This window comes from Ruditapes philippinarum, unplaced genomic scaffold, assembly GCF_026571515.1.
Source record: "Ruditapes philippinarum isolate M1 unplaced genomic scaffold, ASM2657151v2 ctg1078_1_1_1_1, whole genome shotgun sequence".
Lineage (NCBI taxonomy): Eukaryota > Metazoa > Mollusca > Bivalvia > Venerida > Veneridae > Ruditapes > Ruditapes philippinarum.
In genome coordinates, this window is record NW_026854045.1 from 84,634 (window position 1) to 105,061 (window position 20,428).

General features: G+C 33.0%; 1 protein-coding gene across 2 annotated transcripts; it reads right to left on the minus strand.

Annotated features, from left to right (window-relative positions):
• Positions 1–821: 821 nt before the first annotated feature.
• Positions 822–18,887, minus strand: LOC132738789 (protein ABHD14A-like). Of its 2 annotated transcripts, XM_060726385.1 has the most exons (7): positions 18,757–18,887; positions 16,840–16,963; positions 9,765–9,934; positions 7,345–7,513; positions 6,107–6,244; positions 4,969–5,060; positions 822–4,312 (listed from the first exon to the last, which is right to left on the minus strand). In XM_060726385.1, exons 2-7 carry the CDS (start codon positions 16,898–16,900, stop codon positions 4,127–4,129), a joined length of 816 nt encoding a protein of 271 aa, XP_060582368.1. In that variant the 5' UTR covers positions 16,901–16,963; positions 18,757–18,887; the 3' UTR covers positions 822–4,126. The 2 variants fall into 2 exon arrangements, with proteins under 2 accessions (XP_060582368.1, XP_060582369.1); XM_060726386.1 differs by lacking the exons at positions 16,840–16,963; positions 18,757–18,887 and adding an exon at positions 15,590–15,692.
• Between the last annotated feature and the right edge of the window lie 1,541 nt (positions 18,888–20,428).

A 20,428-nucleotide genomic window follows, 5' to 3' on the forward strand; every position in this document is an offset into this window, starting at 1 on the left:
AAGCGTCATGATTCAATGCTATGGCATTATTAATTTGAATACAAAAATGTATAAAATTTAGGTATACATGAGAATTATGGACAAATGCCACAAAGATTTTTTGTATTTTGTTGCACATGCACGAGTATCGGACCAGGGAAGAAAAAATATGACCAGGTTGATAAAAAAACCTGTGTTCATCTTAAAAGTGTCAAAAACCAAAACAAAATATATAAATTATGACCCCCTTTAAAAATATTCTGTAAGTTATAGTATATTTTTAAAGGCAGTGGTTTTTCTCACTTAATTGGAAAGAGTCAGGCCTTAAAAGTGTCCATATCTAATATAAAGATCAATTAATTTTAAGTATATACAACAAAATATACAGTATTTACCCTTTCCATCCTAAATTGTCTTAAATGGACTTGTTCATCTTTTAATCTGGACAAAAACCATTCATCATTTTCGAGAAAATTTCAAAATATATACTGACTTTTGAATAACCAATAGTTTAGACCATGATCAGACAGCATCAATGAGCCTGCTTATCTTGTTCTGAAGTGGGAACAATCAGTTTGTACAGTCAATATCTTCATTCAAATGCCACCTTAATGCAATAACTGGTTAACTTCTAATAAATCTAGAAGGAATTAAACCATTACTGATGACTTGCCAACCAAATTTGTTAACTAAAGAGAACATGTCAATGTTTGTGGTTAAATCTATTGTTTTTCAAATGAAAGGTCAGAGTAGAGATCTATCAATTATAAATCAGACCTAAACACTATTATGATGGCAGCTCAGTCTCTCTGTAGGAAAATATAAATAAATCTATTAATACTGTGTTAATATTAATAATTTAATTTCCCAATTTTCAAATTTCATAACAATTCATATACATGATAAAGGATTACACACACAAAGTTTATATAAATTATAACCCACACAGGCTATATTCTGCCCCTATTTACAGCAAGGATAAGTAAAACACAAAAATATAGCCATATCTATGTGTATCTAAATGCATACCTAGAACAGAATATAGTGCGCGCCTGTGCAAAGCAGGTGATTTTCAAAAAAAATAAAACAAAAAAAACCCAACATGACACATAAATCAAATATATACATGTATATGGCCTCTATATTTGTATGTTGCACATGAAAAAGGGAAACTACCAATATCAATCAAAAATGCAAAATGTAACTTCATCCATTTTGCCATGTAACATCTTACATTTAACCACAGTATGGTACATTTAGCAGTGCCTTTGATTCTACGATTTAAGTTTTGTTAAATTTTGAATTCTAGAAAGACTTTTTACAGCATAAACAAACTGCAAAGAAGACACCAGTATAAGATCAAAAGCTTCCTTTTTATTTTTCAACAAAGTTCATCACAATCATCAATTTGTTAGTACAAGGAGGTAGGTGGCAATTTCTTAACTTCTATATTTTCCATACAAAATGTTGACCCTATCAGAATGTACAGGTTTATACCCCGTTTAGCAAATTCTAAACAATTCACACCAATAATAAATTCCTTCACTTTAAAGTCCCAATTTAGTTTTAAAGTTGACAAAGAGCAAAACTATAACCTGCAACCTTCTGAATTTATGCAATGAAATCACCCATATTTGAATTTGGAACAATCCATTCAAAATTTAAGGGATTTCAATATCAACATTGAAAAAATTGAGCAACCAATAAAATACAGCCTACTAGTCAAACTACAAGAAAGCACAGGCTGGCCTGGCTCTATACTGGCAAAGGTTAATATGTTTGGTTCAAACAGGGTTAAAGGTCAATGTAAGACTTTTTGAGGTGAATGAAACTGCAATGAACAGTTTAAAATTTTTCTACAAAAAAAAAAATAAATAAATAAAAGTTATAAACACCTAATTGAGATTTATATTATTTTCATCCCATACATATAAACTAGCTATAACACTACCTATTATAAGAGTTAGCTAGTTACATATTAAACCACACAAGACAAAGAAATTGCACATAGCCACAAAAATCTAATAATAACTCAAAGTACCTATAATTAAGTATGCAACAAAAATCAAGAACAAAAACAAGAACAAAAAAATGCAATTGTTAAACAGCAATAGTTTGTTTCATAGAGTGTTACATCAAAATCTTTTTAATAGAACTTCAAAGGTCAAAGTTATTTAAGGGTCAAGGTCAGATTTTAAAATGGAGCAAATTTTCCAAAGGTATCTTGTATGGAGGCTTTTGTTTACATAATGAAGATGGACATGGTTAAAGTTGTCTGAAAAATAACATATACATGTGACAAGTATATGGGCATATACAAATAGTAAGTTTAATGATTGTGATTTATAAATATAATTTTGTAGTTGAATAAAATAGTTTTCACACAAAACTCAAAATCTAACAAAGTGACTGGCATTAGGGCATACACTAAATTAGTGCTTTGCATCAAAATTATACCTGAAACCAATGATTGGCTTCGATATTATATACTAAATCAGTGCTTGGCATCAAACTATTACTAAATCAGTGCTTGACGTAAAAAAACAAATTCATAAATGCTTGACATTATAATCTTACACAAAATCAGTGCTTGGCATTAAATTTTTAATCTGCATCAGTTCTTGACATCAAAATCAAAAACCAAATCAGTGCTTGGTATCCAAATCTTACACCAAATTAGTACTAGGCATTAAATTTAGCAAATGTACTTGACATCAACAGCATACATCAAATCAGTGCTTTGCAGCAAAATCATATGCCAAATCAGTGCTTGACATTAACCTACACCAGTACTTGACATCAAAATTATATACTAAATCAGTGCTTGGTAGCAAAATCATACACCAAAGCAGTGATTGACATTAAAATATTAACCCTCATTTTCACTTGACATCAAAATCATACACTAAATCAGTGCTTGGCAGCAAAAATATCATACATTTAATAAGTATTTAGCTTCAAAACATATAAAATAGGATATTAAGACCAATAAAATGACCTTTTTTCCTTGAAACGGAGCATGATTTTTTAAATCAAAAATCAAACATTTTTATTACTTTAGTACATATATGTAATAAAATACAGACTTTTAACTATAGCATTAACAAAACAATCCAAAATTTTATATATACAAACCATTGTTCTATTCTATCTAAAGTTATACACGTTCATTTAACTATAGACAAATTTGTTCATACATGTTCAATGAACTATAGACAAATTTGTTCAAACTATAAACCATCAGGAAAAAATGCAGATGAGTGAATGTTGACAGATTGGCATATGTTGACAGATGGAAGTACAGATGGGTGTGTCTTAGGCAACTGGTGAATGTTAAAGCCTCTTTTTGGTAATTTACATAGGTTGTAAGTGCTGTTTTTGCAGTGTGAAAATTATTTTCTTTGTTCACTACGATATTTTACTTTTTAATACATTACAAAATTTTTCATGAAAATTAGCATGAATCTGGAGGCATGCACTTTAACAAATGGGTGTATATCAACAGATGGATGTTAAGTATATAAATGGATAGCAAATGGTTTTTAAAGCTAGTGGTCATAAGTTGTGAAATCAGATTAAACCATCAATAAAGTACATTTGTAATATAACTTCATAAAGACAAAGATTTACAATAAAGCTATCAATTTCTTATCCATCTGTAACCATAATGCTTCATTTTTTGTTAAATTAAACATGTTGGTCACTTCTGTACTATAAAGGTCATAGGTCAACTTTCCAGCTTTTAATTGGTGGAGGAAGACCTCAGGTGCCTGCCCATCTGTGCATAATTTTAAGTCAGAAGCCAACACCTGAGTAGAATCACTGGCATTCCATATGTTTTATAGATAGGTGTAAACACAAGAAAAAAAATTCTTAAGACCCTAGTGTGACAGAAAAAAAAACAACCACAGCAAAGAGAAGGTTACAGGGTACAGACTATGCCCAAGTATTTATACATTGTCTTGTTCATGACTGATTAAAATGAATAAATATTAAAAGTGAATATAAATACTTCGCACCCAACTGACAATATTGTTTTTGCCAGACAATTCAAAGATATAAAATTATTAGCACTTATATATATATATATATATATATATATATATATACATGTATTTCAATATTTTACAAACATCACGCATTTGTCTTATTGGCTCAATTTTTTCAGAAAATCAATTAAATGTTTGTGGAATTCATCAGGTTTATTCATGTAGCAGGCATGCCCGGCTCCAGCTAATTCAACCACTGTCTTGTCTTTGATGGTCTCAAAGTTTTTGGCAGATGAAGCACCCAAGCTTTTATCATTCTCACCATATATCACCAGTGTAGGAATCTGTAAAAAAAAAAAAAACATTTTTGGGCAACTTTTTTTTTCAATTATAGTTGGGTTTTTTTTTGTTTTGTTTTTTTTTTTCAAAGTGGCCTACCTCAAAATGAGTTTTATATGGTTTTTTGTTTTGTTTCAAAGCCACATACCTCAAGCTAAGTAATATTTTTTCAAGGCGGAATACCTCAATATGAGTAAATTTTTTTTCAAGGCGGCATACCTCAAAATGAGTTATATTTTTATTTGTTTCAAAGCTGCATACCTCAAGATAATATATAGTTTTTTTTTTGTTTCAAAGCGGCATACCTCAAGATGAATATTTTTTCAAGGCGGCATACCTGAAGATGATAAATAAATATCTTTATTTGTTTCAAAGCCGCATACCTCAAGATGAGTTATAATTTTTGTTTTTTTAAAGCAGCATACCTCAAGATAAGTTATATGTTTTTAATTTTAAAGTGGCATACCTCACGGTCAATTTTTTTGTATATTTTCAGAAATTTTCTTGTGCGATGTGAGTTATCCTTCATGCAAAGTATAATATAAAATTGAGAGGATTTATTGCCAAATGTAAACTTATTATGACTTTTTCCTGTTCCTTCAAAGGCATAATGTCACTTTAATTAATTGAGCTAGTACAGAATCTTTTGTACAGTGTATACCTTTAAATCTTGAAACTGGGGCTTGTAATTATCTGTGCCCACTGGAGCGACTGGTACGAAACCTTTTGACCGTGACACTGCATTTGACACATCTGACAAAAATCATACATTATTATAAAAAATTACAAAACGATTGTATAATAATAAATAATAGATATTGATCAAAATATTAATTTCACTATTAAATTATTTCAATTTAGACACTAGCGTAGAACTTAAATACTGACAAACAGAATCGCTGAAGAATGCCCTGAAACAGCAAATTTCAAAATATTGCAGGATTGGTTTGACTAAGCCTGTTCATGGACAGTAGTGGTAACTGCAAGCTACCTGCCTTGCCCCCTTGCACTTGCTTAAGCAGAATTCAACATTTAAACATGAAAATGGCAAAATTTTTAATTTAGAAACATCCCCAGATGTGTTCAACCCTGTTGGAACCTAACAATAATAGCCTTTGCCACTAGTTTAGATCCAGGCATGTACTTAAATCCCTGCAGTATTACTGGGCTCAATCCTGTTTGCTGACTACCTTAAAATTTTTCATCTTGATATCCCTAAAATTGATAATGGACAGTTCCAAAAACTGACAGCTGCCAGATGAGTCTATCTATTAAATTCAGCAGGTTAAAAATTTGCCTCCATCATTTTAATTTTCTCTTTTTTATGCTGATTTGAAAAATAAATTGGTGGTAATATCTCTGCAGTTGGCTCACCAATCCGACTTTCCTGGATAACACACAACTGGCTAGTAATTACCAATTTCTCAGCAAAAGACCAAACCCCACTTGATTTCTTTCTCAATGCCAGTGATCAGTTGCCATGGAGAAAATTGGCAACGCTCAAGGATTGAACTACCGACCCTAGAGATGTTTGTGAAAAACAAGGAACAGAACTCTGTCAAACATTGCTCAATCAGACCCAAAACAGAACTTGACCTTGATATTCTTTTGATAAATCTTTATACCCAATTTAATTTCAGTATTTGCAACCTCTGCAAGAAAATGAACTGAAACTGTTGCTGGAACGACAGACAGACAGACTCACAGCACCAAAGCAATATGCCCTGCCTTCTTTGAAAGGGGGCATACCAAATTTAATTTTCGCCCCATTGAACTAACTGAACTATCAAATAACATACTTTTAAAGAGATACGGTAGAGAATATGTTCCACTCATAGACGGGCTAACAATCACTGGTGCATTCAACTGCAGCTTGGCAATTACAGCTTCCATAAAAGCAGCAGGATCAACTTCTGCATTCGGACTATCACCATAACCTGTGTAGTAAAAAGATCAACAAATTGTAGAGAAAATATACATCTCTGTATCTGGTGTAAATATATATGAGTGCTTTAAAGGGATACTCAGGCAAATAAAATATTAAAATGATTTAATGTAAGAAATCACAATAATATGACATTTTTTAAAGTCAAATCATGGATTTCTGTATAAATTCTATATATTTTGGGTTTGAAGCATAAATATATGTAGATATATTGAACAAAACTTAGACGCCAACAAAATCATCGAGTAGTTTTAAGACAAGTCATGTGACTTGAACAAACCCTGGAAGTTACAACAACAGATATCATGAATATTGTATGATTGAAACAAGTCTAAGTCATTCATTTGACATGTTCTTTAACGTGTCCAGAGTTCACTGTGGCAACTATTGTGAAATCTTAACGCTCTAACATGACCCATGTGGGTCAAGTTAGGAAACCTGACCATTTTATTCTTTATAAGGAGTAAATTTTTGTTCCTATGACTGACTAGTGTATTTATTTTGATGACATTTACAGAGTAATGAATGAAAAATCAAAATGAAGAAATGAAAATTTTGCCTGTGTCTCCCTTTCAAGAATATCAAATTTTTTTTTAATAAATACTACAAAACATTTCATTTATGCTTTGGGGGAATTTTGGTAAATTTGTGCCAGTGATCAAAATAAGCATTAGCATGACAGCAGTACACTGGTAGATTTCATCTCAAAAATGGTTAAAATATTCCTTATTTAAAGTTGACAATTGTTCATTTACTTGCCCAACTTGCTTGCAAATTCTTGTCCTAATTTATAGGTGTATGACTGCTGTGTATTTGTATAGGTTTACAAAGTTGATTAAATTTGCATAATAGTTATCTAGCAAAAATAAACAGTATGTATGATTTTTTTTTTATTAATCTGTTAAGTTTTCAACTATCCAGCTTTTCAAATGGAAGTGGGCCTCAAATGCCGCTCTGTGCATTATTTTAGGACACAAGCAGGTCTGTGAGTACCAACCATAGACCTTTAGCATGCCAGCTATCTGGCTTCCTCAAAAGCCTCCGTAACAATCAAAAGTCCCTGACAGGATGGGTTATATACATGTTAATTACCTGGTAAATCTATAGCCACAGCTCTAAACCCTCCTGTTTTGTATAACAACTGTAGTGTCCATAAAGGTTCACTAACCCATGTCTCCGATTTGAATTTCATGCCGTGTAAAAATAGCACATCTAATTTTGCCTCGTCACATTTTGTTTCTCTGTATGCCACAGTGACTACCTGCAGAAGTAAAGAGTTCACATTCTTATTTATCCCTAAATTACTGGTATCAGTATGTTAACATTAATAAATCCTCTTAATGTAAATAACATATCTTCCTGACAAATCAAAACAATATGTATACAATTTACCAATATTAACCCAAAAGTTATTAATTAATGAATTTATCTTAAAATAAACTCAAAACAATATACATAAAAGAATAATGTTTAGACACCATAAAATAACCAATTTGCTATTTATAAAAGCTTGCAAAACTGTTGATATTGATTTAATTACACTATATTCCAGTGAAAATCATTCCACTGTGGTCGCTTTGACACTAGAAACCTTGACCTTTGACCCTTTGACCTCTAAGCTGGTCTAGTAGGTAGAACTGATCAAGAGACACAAAGTATGTAGGAACTTCCATGTTGAATCAAGTAGATAGTCAGACCAGATACAATAATTATGCCTTCCCAATTTATCAATTCCATGGCAACATAATCCAAGTTCAGTAAAAAGTTAGTAAATAAAGGGTTATTTCATTGACCCATCCATATTACAGGTCAAGTAAACTGCCAGTTTTATTTAATGACACTATAATATTATATTCATATTGTGACCACCTAAAGTGTGTTGAATTTTAAACAGAGCATAATTATCTACTTTGTGTGAAGTTAAAACATGTTTTTTTTATATTTACAAAGAGACTGTGTAGCAATTATCAATATTTTCTAATATCAAATTTTTGCATACATGTAGTATACATGTGTCTTTAAACTTGTTCAAATTCAAAGTTGATCCAAAGGGTAGTATGTAATGATAGTGATGCTAATCAATTCTTTATCCCAGCTGTTTATGTACATGTAAAACATATGTTACAACACAACAGAGATAGATATAGACTGATATCTTCCTAGCTAAACCTGCAACCATATAACTATATGAAATTCTAAAATAACTCTACGAAACAATAAACAAGAGGGCTAACACAGGCATGGAGCTAAAAATAGACTGACACCTTCTTTCTGCAAATATTTATGTACATAATTCTAAAAAAATTCTATGAAACAATCAACAGGGGGGCTAACGCAGACATGGATCCAGGATTTTTTATAAGAGAGGTTCATATAATTCTGACAAGGGGTAATGCATATTCCAGAAAGGGGTTTGACATTTTACTAGCATTCCAAAGGGGGCCATGAGTCAAATTTTTGATTGATGTTCATGAAAAAATTGTAAGTCAATGTAAAAATTATATCTGAAGCACAATTCTACAAAAAATCCTGTTAAATTTCGTGGGTGGGGGGAAGGGGTCATGACCCCTTGATCATGTCACTCCCCCTTGTTCTGTGCATGCATTGCTCACCAGCATGAAAACAATCATTATTACTTATAAAATCTCATTTAAAATCAGAGACTTTGAACTAGATCAATTGACAAAGTGACCTCAACACCCTGTCAAGGGCAATGATCTTGACCTAAATCAAAGTGATCTCAACACCCAGCCCAAGGGCAATAACCTTGATCAAGATCAAAGTGCCTCAACACCGACCAAGTTCAAAGTGACCTAAACACCGACCTAGATCAACGTGAACTCAACACGAACCCAGATCAAAATGACCTCAACACCTACCTATATCAAAATGACCTCAACTCCAACCTATATCAAAGTGACCTCAACTCCAACCTAGATCAAAGTGAACTCAACACCGACCCAGATCAAAGTGAACTCAACACAGACCTAGAACAAAGTGACCTCAACACCTACCTATATCAAAATGACCTCAACTCCAACCTATATCAAAGTGACCTCAACTCCAACCTAGATCAAAGTGAACTCAACACCGACCCAGATCAAAGTGAACTCAACACAGACCTAGAACAAAGTGACCTCAACTCCAACCTAGATCAAAGTGAACTCAACACCGACCTAGATCAAAGTGAACTCAACACGAACCCAGATCAAAATGACCTCAACACCTACCTATATCAAAATGACCTCAACTCCAACCTATATCAAAGTGACCTCAACTCCAACCTAGATCAAAGTGAACTCAACACCGACCCAGATCAAAGTGAACTCAACACAGACCTAGAACAAAGTGACCTCAACACCGACCAAGATCAAAGTGACCTAAACACCGACCTAGATCAACGTGAACTTTTAAGAGTTGTAATTTGAAACAACTGTTGAGGACAGATGACATCAATCCTAAAAGCTCTCAAACAAACTTAAAATGAAATATAATATTTATATCATACAAACCTTATCATCAACTGGGACTTGTAAGTCTGTTTTATGGAAAACTTTGATACTGCTGAGATCATCGGAAGCCTTTGGTTTGTCTTCTGATTTCTGCTGAGAGAAATCTGCACTAGTTACAGATGCTGTTTTACCTGACATCTTAAAATAGACTATTCCAACCACAATCAAACCTGGAAAATGAAAATGAACATCAAATAAATCACTGTATAAGTGGTTAAGTTAGCAATGCGAAAATATTGGCGAATTTCGCGAATTGACGAAAATCACTAAATTTACCTCTTGCGTTAATATGAACCAACCTGTGTCATTAAATTCTACCCTTCGACCATGATTCGCTAATATTTCCTTACGCGAAATGTCTGAAATTTTAAATTCACCAACTTTTTGACATGCAGAATTATCCACTTACACAGTAACTAGGGCTGTCAATAAATATCGCAATATTGATGTATCATCAATATTCACCATTCAATACAATATTGATACAAAAATAAGAATATCGATAGAGTCTAAAAGCTATTTCTTCATGCCTTGTTTAAATATTTGTCCATTTTTTCTAAATATAGAAGTCACTTCTTTCCATTTTTCTTGGCTAGCTGGATCCCTAAATTTAATTTTCATATGTCAGTGATTAAACTTAACTGGAAAATATACTTTCTTTAAGTTTGTTGTACTGTGATGTTTAACCCTTTCCCCCATGAGCATATCGTGAAAAATGGCCATTTTAACTGAAAAGCCTCCTCTTACAAGTTCAAACTGCTATGAAACTATGAAAAATGCTTCAATACTAATCAAACTTGGCACAAATGTTGACTGGACCATTGCCTTTGTAACGACATGCTCAGTCTTAAATTTCCTATTACCATGGCAACGAGGGGACATCTCAAAATTGCCAAAAATCACTATTTTGCCTCGATTTTTTCCATCAAAATTCATTTCAAAGTGCTGCAACTTCTCAATGGATTGAGATAGAGTCAAAGGCTTTTCAGCGTTGGTTACACGTTACTTTATGATCAACCTGGGGTCATTTTAAGCCTCTCACAAGTCCAAAATTTTCTTGGCGATGAGGGGGACTCCACCCCCCTTCAAACCCCCCAAACAGAAGGGGGCACATCCCCCTTCTGGCAACCCCCTTGCTGCTCTTGTACTGCTTAGAATTTGGCTCTATCAATTATTCCAAATGAAGAGTAGTGTACTTAAACATTTTTAACTTCATATTTTCCCTTCCTAAATAATTAATGAAAAATTTTTTTTTGTTCTGAGGCATAATGTGCGGTTAAGGTGTAGATAACTAGGAGTTATAAACCTTTAACCTGCTGGAACCAAAGGTAATTAGTCTTTGTGGCCAGTTAATAATAGACCCAGGCCAGCCAGCCAGCATATCCATGCAGTCTCTGACCACGCTATATACAGTTGTCTGACCAACTTACAACTTATCATCTAGATAACTCCAAAATTAATAATGGCAAGTTTATTTCACAAATGGAAGCTGGACAAGCTTGTTTGAGAAATAAAGCAGATTAAGAATTTATCATAAGTTGATAGAAATTATTTCAGAATTATCAATTATTACAGATATATTTATTAGGGTTGGGTTTCGTTGTTCAATTACACCAACTTTATGAAGGTAATTCAGCGCGTCAAGAGTAAAGCTTTAAAAAATATCATAAAAAGGAACAAAATATACCAATCCGAGACTTTGAAACAGAACAAATTTGTTGCTCAATTTTTAGTGATGCAAATTGCAAAACCATGTAAATCTAAGGGCTGTCATTTTGAATGAAAATTTTGTATCGATATATGGAAAGACAAATATCGAAGTTTAATCATATTATCAATATATCAGTACATTTTAATATGGGAAGAGAAATATTGACATTATATCAATAACGAATTGAACAGTAAGAACAGCAAAAATTATTTGAATATGTTTCAGAAACTGTAATTATGGTCACTTTTGATGCTCTGCATGATTGTTTTAACCTTTTCCCTTATATAAGCGTGTTTCGACGGCTTTTTGCCCCCCCCCCCTTTTGAGGCCTCAAAGCCGTCGAAACACGCTTATATAAGGGAAAAGGTTAACAAAAATTGATGAAAAACCTTGGAATCACCCAAAATCTAGTTTTTCCATGTTAACATGTGGTCTTTTACCTAATTTTGGTGAAAAATTGTTGTTTTGTAACATTTATATTTTTTTAATTAACCCTTTCCCCCATGAGCATATCGTGAAAAATGGCCATTTTAACTGAAAAGCCTCCTCTTACAAGTTCAAACTGCTATGAAACTATGAAAAATGCTTCAATACTAATCAAACTTGGCACAAATGTTGACTGGAACATTGCCTTTGTAACGACATGCTCAGTCTTAAATTTCCTGTTACCATGGCAACAAGGGGACATCTCAAAATTGCCAAAAATCACTATTTTGCCTCGATTTTTTCCATCAAAATTCATTTCAAAGTGCTGCAACTTCTCAATGGATTGAGATAGAGTCAAAGGCTTTTCAGCGTTGGTTACACGTTACTTTATGATCAACCTGGGGTCATTTTAAGCCTCTCACAAGTCCAAAATTTTCTTGGCGATGAGGGGGACTTCGCCCCCCTTCAAACCCCCCAAACAGAAGGGGGCACATCCCCCTTCTGGCAACCCCCTGATGTATTATTTGGATGGGGGACGGCGCCGAAAAAATGGTCACTTTTTTTAACAACATTTCTCAAACGAAAAACAGTGTTTGGGGTCTTAATAGGACATTTTTTCACTGTTTGAGGCCTCAAAAGGGGGGGGGGGGCAAAAAGCCGTCGAAACACGCTTATATAAGGGAAAAGGTTAAAACAATCATGCAGAGCATCGAAAGTGACCATAATTACAGTTTATGAAACATATTCAAATAATTTTTGCTGTTCTTACTGTTCAATTCGATAAATTGATATAATGTCAATATTTCTCTTCCCATATTAAGATGTACTGATATATTGATAATTTGATTAAACTTCGATATTTGTCTTTCCATATATCGATACAAAATTTTCATTCAAAATGACAGCCCTTAGATTTACATGGTTTTGCAATTTGCATCACTAAAAATCGAGCAACAAATTTGTTCTGTTTCAAAATCTCGGATTGGTATATTTTGTTCCTTATTATGATATTTTTTAAAGCTTTACTCTTGACGCGCTGAATTACCTTCATAACGTTGGTGTAATTGAACAACGAAACCCAACCCTAAATAAATATATCTGTAATAATTCTGAAACAATTTCTATCAACTTATAATAAATTCTTAATCTGCTTTATTTCTAAAACAAGCTTGTCTGGCTTCCATTTATGAAATAAACTTGTCATTATTAATTTTGGAGTTATCTAAATGATAAGTTGTAAGTTGGTCAGACAACTGTATATAGCGTGGACAGAGACTGCATGGATATGCTGGCTGGCTGGCCTGGGTCTATTATTAACTGGCCACAAAGACTAATTACCTTTGGTTCCAGCAGGTTAAAGGTTTATAACTCCTAGTTATCTACACCTTAACCGCACATTATGCCTCAGAACAAAAAAAAATTTTTCATTAATTATTTAGGAAGGGAAAATATGAAGTTAAAAATGTTTAAGTACACTACTCTTCATTTGGAATAATTGATAGAGCCAAATTCTAAGCAGTACAAGAGCAGCAAGCAAACATGTATTAAACAAAATGATAGTAATTTAACCCTTAATTATAAGTGATACACCTTTAACACCAGTCATAGACTCTTTACTGCTGGTAGCTCAATTTTTGTATTTTGCTATTGAAATCCCCTTCAAGCACATTATGTCTTAGAAATCATTTAATTTTTAATTCTTTAGAAATATCTGACATGACTGTGTTTTACAATGTTTACATAATGGATTAAGAGCATGTTAGATGTTTTACAAATGCAAACCAATTACACAAATTCAGCATGCAAACTAAAAGGCCACTGTTTCAGACAACTTAAAATATAACTGTTATCAATAAGTCTTTAATATAGTTCAATAGACTGTAATTTGATTATGTAATTAAACCTTTCACCCCATATTGCGAAAAATGGCCGTTTTCATTGAAAACTGCTATGAAACTATGAACAAGAACTGTCGGAGGACAGTAAAGCTCGACTATTCGAAAATTTGTCACAAGGGTGTTTCATTGAGTATAATAATGCTTACCTATATGAATACATAAAATTGTCCGAAAAGGTACAAACTCTTCAAGTTTCAATACATTCCCTTCAGTAGTTATGGAGATACAAGCTTACATACAAAAACTTAACCAAGATTTTCTAAGTCGAAAAAGGGGCATAATTATGAAATAAAACAATTCAGAGTTATGGGACTTGTACCAATCACCTTAGATAATCACAGAGACCAAGTGTGTGAAGTTTCAATCCATTCCCTTCAGTAGTTATGGAGATACCAGCTTACACGCAAAAACTTAACCAAAAATTTCTAAGTCGAAAAAGGGGCATAACTATGTTAAAAAGCAAATCCGAGTTATGGGACTTGTGCCAATCATCTAAGATAATCAGAGAGAACAAGTGTGTGAAGTTTCAATCCATTACCTTCAGTAGTTATGGAGATACCAGCTTACATGCAAAAACTTAACCAAGAATTTCTAAGTCAAAAAAGGGGCATAATTATGTAAAAAAGCAAATCAGAGTTATGGGACTTGTGCCAATTATCTTAGATAATCACAGAGAACAAGTGTGTGAAGTTTCAATCCATTCCCTTCAGTAGTTATGGAGATACCAGATTACACGCAAAAACTTAACCAAGAATTTCTAAGTCGAAAAAGGGGCATAATTATGTAAAAAAGCAAATCAGAGTTATGGTACTTGTGCCAATCGTCTTAGATAAACACAGAGAACAAGTGTGTGAAGTTTCAATCAATTCCCTTCAGTAGTTATGGAGATAACAGCTTAAATACACAAACTTAACTAAGAATTTCTAAGTCGAAAAAGGGGCATAATTATGAAAAAAAGCAAACCAGAGTTATGGGACTTGTGCCAATCATCTTAGATAATCACAGAGAACAAGTGTGTGAAGTTTCAATCCATTCCCTTCAGTAGTTATGGAGATACCAGCTTACATACAAAAACTTAACCAAGAATTTCTAAGTCGAAAAAGGGACATAATTATGAAAAAAAGCAAATCAGAGTTATGGGACTTGTGCCAATCATCTTAGATAATCACAGAGAACAAGTGTGTGAAGTTTCAATCCATTCCCTTCAGTAGTTATGGAGATACCAGCTTACATACAAAAACTTAACCAAGATTTTCTAAGTCGAAAAAGGGGCATAATTATGAAATAAAACAATTCAGAGTTATGGGACTTGTGCCAATCATCTTAGATAATCACAGAGAACAAGTGTGTGAAGTTTCAATCCATTCCCTTCAGTAGTTATGGAGATACCAGCTTACATACAAAAACTTAACCACATGGACGCCGACGCCGACAAATGGGTGACTGCATTAGCTCGATTATTCTGCGAATAGTCGAGCTAAAAATGCTTCAATACTGATGAAACTTGGCACAAATGTTGACTAGACCATAGCCTCTGTAACAGCATGCTCAATCGTAAATTTCCTGTTACCATGGCAACGAGGGAAGACACAAATCAGCCAGCACATCTGTGCCATATCGCTCATAGTCTGTACTGTCAGCTACTCAGTCAGTACATTGTACATAATTTGATATTTTCTCTAAAACTGGTGAATGATTTTTGCCTAGATTTTGATTGTAAATGTATTAAGACAATTCTATGTAAAATATTAAACATGGCAATAGGAATTAAAGAATAAAATGAAACTTACCAGTTTATGTTACTACAGTCCAAAAGATTTCATTTATGACTGCATACTAAATTACTTATTGAATATTCAACAGTCATATAAACTTATAGAAAGTGACCTTCATATTAACCATTACATAATTATTGATGTGTATGCATGTGGTAGAATGAAGATTACTAAACTAAACACAGTTTAGATAAAACTACAGGTAATATATATAGGTCATGGCTGGTTTATCAAAAACAAAAAAAAAATCAGAACAAAGTCATCTTAAACTTGATTCATTAAATTTTATTCTTATCATTCAATTCAAACCTAAAAATTAAAGATGCATGCTTCCAGATGAGCCAAAATAATTGGAGAAAATCAAACTTGAGAAAATTATAATAAGATTTTAAGAAAGGTAAAAAGAGTCAAGATACATGTAATCAATGCTTAGCATTATTAATTCGAATACAAAATTCAGTGTATAAAAAATGTACGGGTATGCATACATAGAATAATGTGAATGAGAATTATGGACAAATTATGGACAACTGCCACAAATATATGCTGTATTTTGTTGTTGTTGTCTTAATAGGGGTGGGGGTACACTGGGGGTTTAATACTTAACAGACAAACCATTAAGCAAGGAATTGTTAAATCAAAAAGGGGCATAATTATGACAAAATAGTTGGAAATTTTTCACTGAAATTTTGGGAATTTAATAATAAACAAGAAATAGTCACAGGTTTCAAAACCCGACGCCAAACAAGAGTTTATTTTATTTTAAAATGATAGTCCACACACTAACATTTAAATACACATCAAAGAGCAATAACCCAAAGTTAGTATATGAGAGATATAAACCTAAGAAGTTTCAAGCCGAGTGGCATCTCTTGAATATTTTGAGTTGTAGCCTGGACAAAAAATAAAATAAAATAAAATAAAATAAAAAAATTGCAAATTAAAAAGCATGAAAAAGCTTAAAAAAAATGAAGTGAAGAGTTATCATACTTGTGCACTGCACTCTAGTAGTCTACTCAACTAATTCTATCCATACATACATAGTTAATATTCAAATCCCTTTCTTTTTGTTACGCCTTTGGCACATATATATGTAAGTCACTTGTGAACATCAAAGTCTGGAAAATTTGAAACTAAATCGTAACCTATACAGGAGTAGAATTCCCCATGTCTCGAAGTGTTTACACAAGTCCATTCAACTTGGACTTACCAAAGTCATACTGTACATTTATACTTAACATATATAGCGGTAAAAATCAACTTACCGAAAATAATACCTATGGCAGGTTTGTTCACATGTAAACCAGAGGGACTCATTGATGTCATTCTATGTTAAAAAACACACACACTATATTACTGTTTATATGCCTGGCATCAAAGTCTCCATATCTAAAATAAAGACCAATTTATTTAAAGTAAATACAATGTACAATAAAATATATATACAGTATTTTTTACCCTTACCTGACCCCAAATGTCTTAAATGGACTTGTTCATCTTTTGATTTGGACAAAAACCATTCATCATTTTCAGGGAAAACTTCAAAATACATGTATATACTGACTGACTAACCAACAGTGCAGACCTGGCATGATCAGACAGCATCAATGTGCCTGCTTAATTATCTTGTTCTGCAGAGGGTACCACCAGTCTGACACCTTAGTGAAGTAACTGGTTAACTCCTATTAAATTAAAAAGGACTTAACCCGCTACTGCACTAAGGTGACTAAACTGTTGCCAACAGCAGGCTTAGAGTTCAAGACAATTTCTTCAAATACCTTGTTGAGACATTACGCATATAAAAGAACTGAAAGTACTGAAATATTTACATCAGGGCATTTGGAATTTCTTGTACACTATTTTCATTCAAATTCAGCATGATATCAAGACACCTAATTTCGTTTACCAGTCATCCATTTTTATCAGCATGATTCACAGATTATATACAACAACCCAACCCTTGACTTACAACACACTGAATTTTACACTTGTATTTATTTTGAATACCATAATCATTATGCAATAGTAAGACTAAAGCTGTTGGCACAAATAATAAATCAGTAAAATCACAAAGTGTGTTTGCTTGTTTATCTGTTTTTTAGTTTTCTCCAATTTCCTAATTTCATCACATTTTTGGTCATATCTGATAATCTAAGTCACAGTGGATAATCCACCTAGTTCACTTTCCTTAGACCAATTTCTCTGCAAGAGACTGACTACTAATCCAACAAAAATTCTGAATCAGTGGTGGGCGGCAAATAACCATAAATAGACTACATGTACATTTGAGTAAATCTCTGCGATTAACTGTCATGGAGAAATTTCTTCTCAATCTGGCACCAGAATTGAACCTGTGACTCCTGAACTACTAATCCGAAGCTCTCCTACTTTAGCTGAGAGGGCAGACAGATCAATCACAAAGCATTATTAAGTCTTAACAAAGGTCAGGCAGTATTGGGCACTTAAATGCCCAAAAAACATCTTTAATCAATATTTATGTAAAATTAACAAATAAAATAATTGAACTTTCATTTAAGGTCCTTGATTTGAACTGTCATTTGTTATGCATGTACCTTAGGTAATTAAATGCCCATAAAATTCTTTGATTACCTAGTTGAGATTAACAAGATATGTAGTTAACCATGTCTCTGGCAACACATATTCGAATATTTCTCAATATCTGACTAACATTGACATTAATGTTATTGTATATGATCATTTAATTGACTTAAATTATGAAAGCCAATATGGAATAATGGTGTTACTAATAATCAAAAATGAAGTAGACTCTTGGTCAATATACATTTAGACTTCTACTAGTATTAGAATACTAATATTTAAGAAATTATTTATCAGTAAAGTTAATTAATCGATTTATTCACTTCTATAAATGGAGGTTTATTATTATTATTAAAGTTTTTCGGGAAAATCTGGTAATCTGACTCCTCAACCGCACCGCCTATTCATTATTTTTTCATCATCAGTATCATCATCATCATGTGGTTATCCGAAATGTTAATATGTCCGAAATATACACTAGTGTCAAAATACAATTAATTAGTATGCGTCATTCTATATACAAATAAACGGTAAGTCTATTTTGAAATATATATATAAACTGAAAATCATCATTCAGAAATAATGACAAACATTATTTGCTTAAAATCTCAAAAAATAATTACCGTAATTTGTTATGATGTGTACACGGAAGTTACAAAAAAAGCGAAAGTGCACGATATTAACGAAAAGGTGTTGAATTATAGAAAAAAGGTGGTAGGCCTTTCAAATGCTGCGTGTACAATTTAATGACAATGAGGCCTCCCTATTAAATCTGTAAAATTTAATAAACACTTTATTTAAAGGTTTAAATTTACACAAAAGTTGTCACGGTAATTGGTACATGTCAGTAGTTAATTGGAAGGTAACAGGTTGACGTGACGTCACCTGTTTTCTGGGCGCGCATTTTCAATTTCCAGGACATGCTTTTCAATAAATAAATGGTCTGAATTATTTCCATTATGTTCAAGTATATTTTTGAAGACAGGTCGAGTTACCACTAGGTGTAGTAATTCTTTTGTTTTGTCTGAAAACTTTGAAGTTTTCCCTAACATAGCAGACACGTGACTGTAACTATCGTGCACGGTGTCTGCTGCAGCATAGTCGCGCGACACTTGTCCTCGTAGTTGCCTAGTCTCATATTTCGTAATGAAACATGTCTTTAGTGCGACGCTGACCATATCATGTCTGTGTGACATTCCATGAGCGACAAATGAGCTGGGACTACAAATGTAACTTTAAGTGTATCTTCTGTCCCAGACATGCGCTTCACAGTGAAGCACGTCCGAAAACACCCATTTAAAAACCTCGACAAGTTTAACAGGAAGATAGTTCTGTGTGAAATGAAACTAGTGGTTTTATGAATTTTATGTCCGTCTATGAATGGTTGTTCAATAATTCGCCTTTTAACCCTTAACAGATGGAAACTATAGTGATTAATTAGCCTTAGCGAGACAATTTGGCAATTTGGCGTAACTAGGCAAACCGTTCTAAATGGTTTAAGCAAGACTGCAAACTCAATCAAAGCCAGGCGGCCACACGTAGGCCAGATTATTAATCCCTTTTACCGGCTGAAATTCTGGGCTCAATGAATTGTGCCCAGTGGGAAAGAATGTTATCTTTGCGACGTGTCACATTTTAACCGGAGTGTTGCAGATGGTACCTAGAGTATGCGTTTTTTATTTCGTTGAGGCGAGCGTTTTGCAGAAAATTGCTTGCTGGAGCGTTATTGTTTTTGGTGGAGAATAAGTGACAGAAAACCAAATTTAGCGTAATATCTGGTAATCTGAATGTCCAGTTATATTGACACTGTTCTCCTTCAAGTGGTGTGACTTTTCTGTGTCGGCGTCAAGGTTTACCGATGCACGATAATGCAAATGAAAAATAATAATAATTAGTAAAACCAAAATGCAATTGTTTTGTTTGCGTCAGTATATAGCCAGCATGACATATTATTACATTCATGGTAGTCTGTTGCTCGGACATAACGCTCTAATAAATCAAGAATATAATTATGTTATTATGGTACCTCAAGCTTCAGTTTTTTCATCCTGTAAAAAGGACAAGCATGTGCTTGATACTGTTGTAATAATGTATTTGAACATGTGAAATGTTTATTACCTTTATTATCAGAAGAAAATAGAACTCCATGAGATTTAATTTGAGACAAAGGTAGCAAAATGTAAACAAACTGTGGCATTTGACTTCCATTCTAATTCATTATATTTGTACTTATTGCCAAAATACAAAAAAATGCTAAGCTATATGGACAATGAGTAACTTTTTAGAAAATGTAAC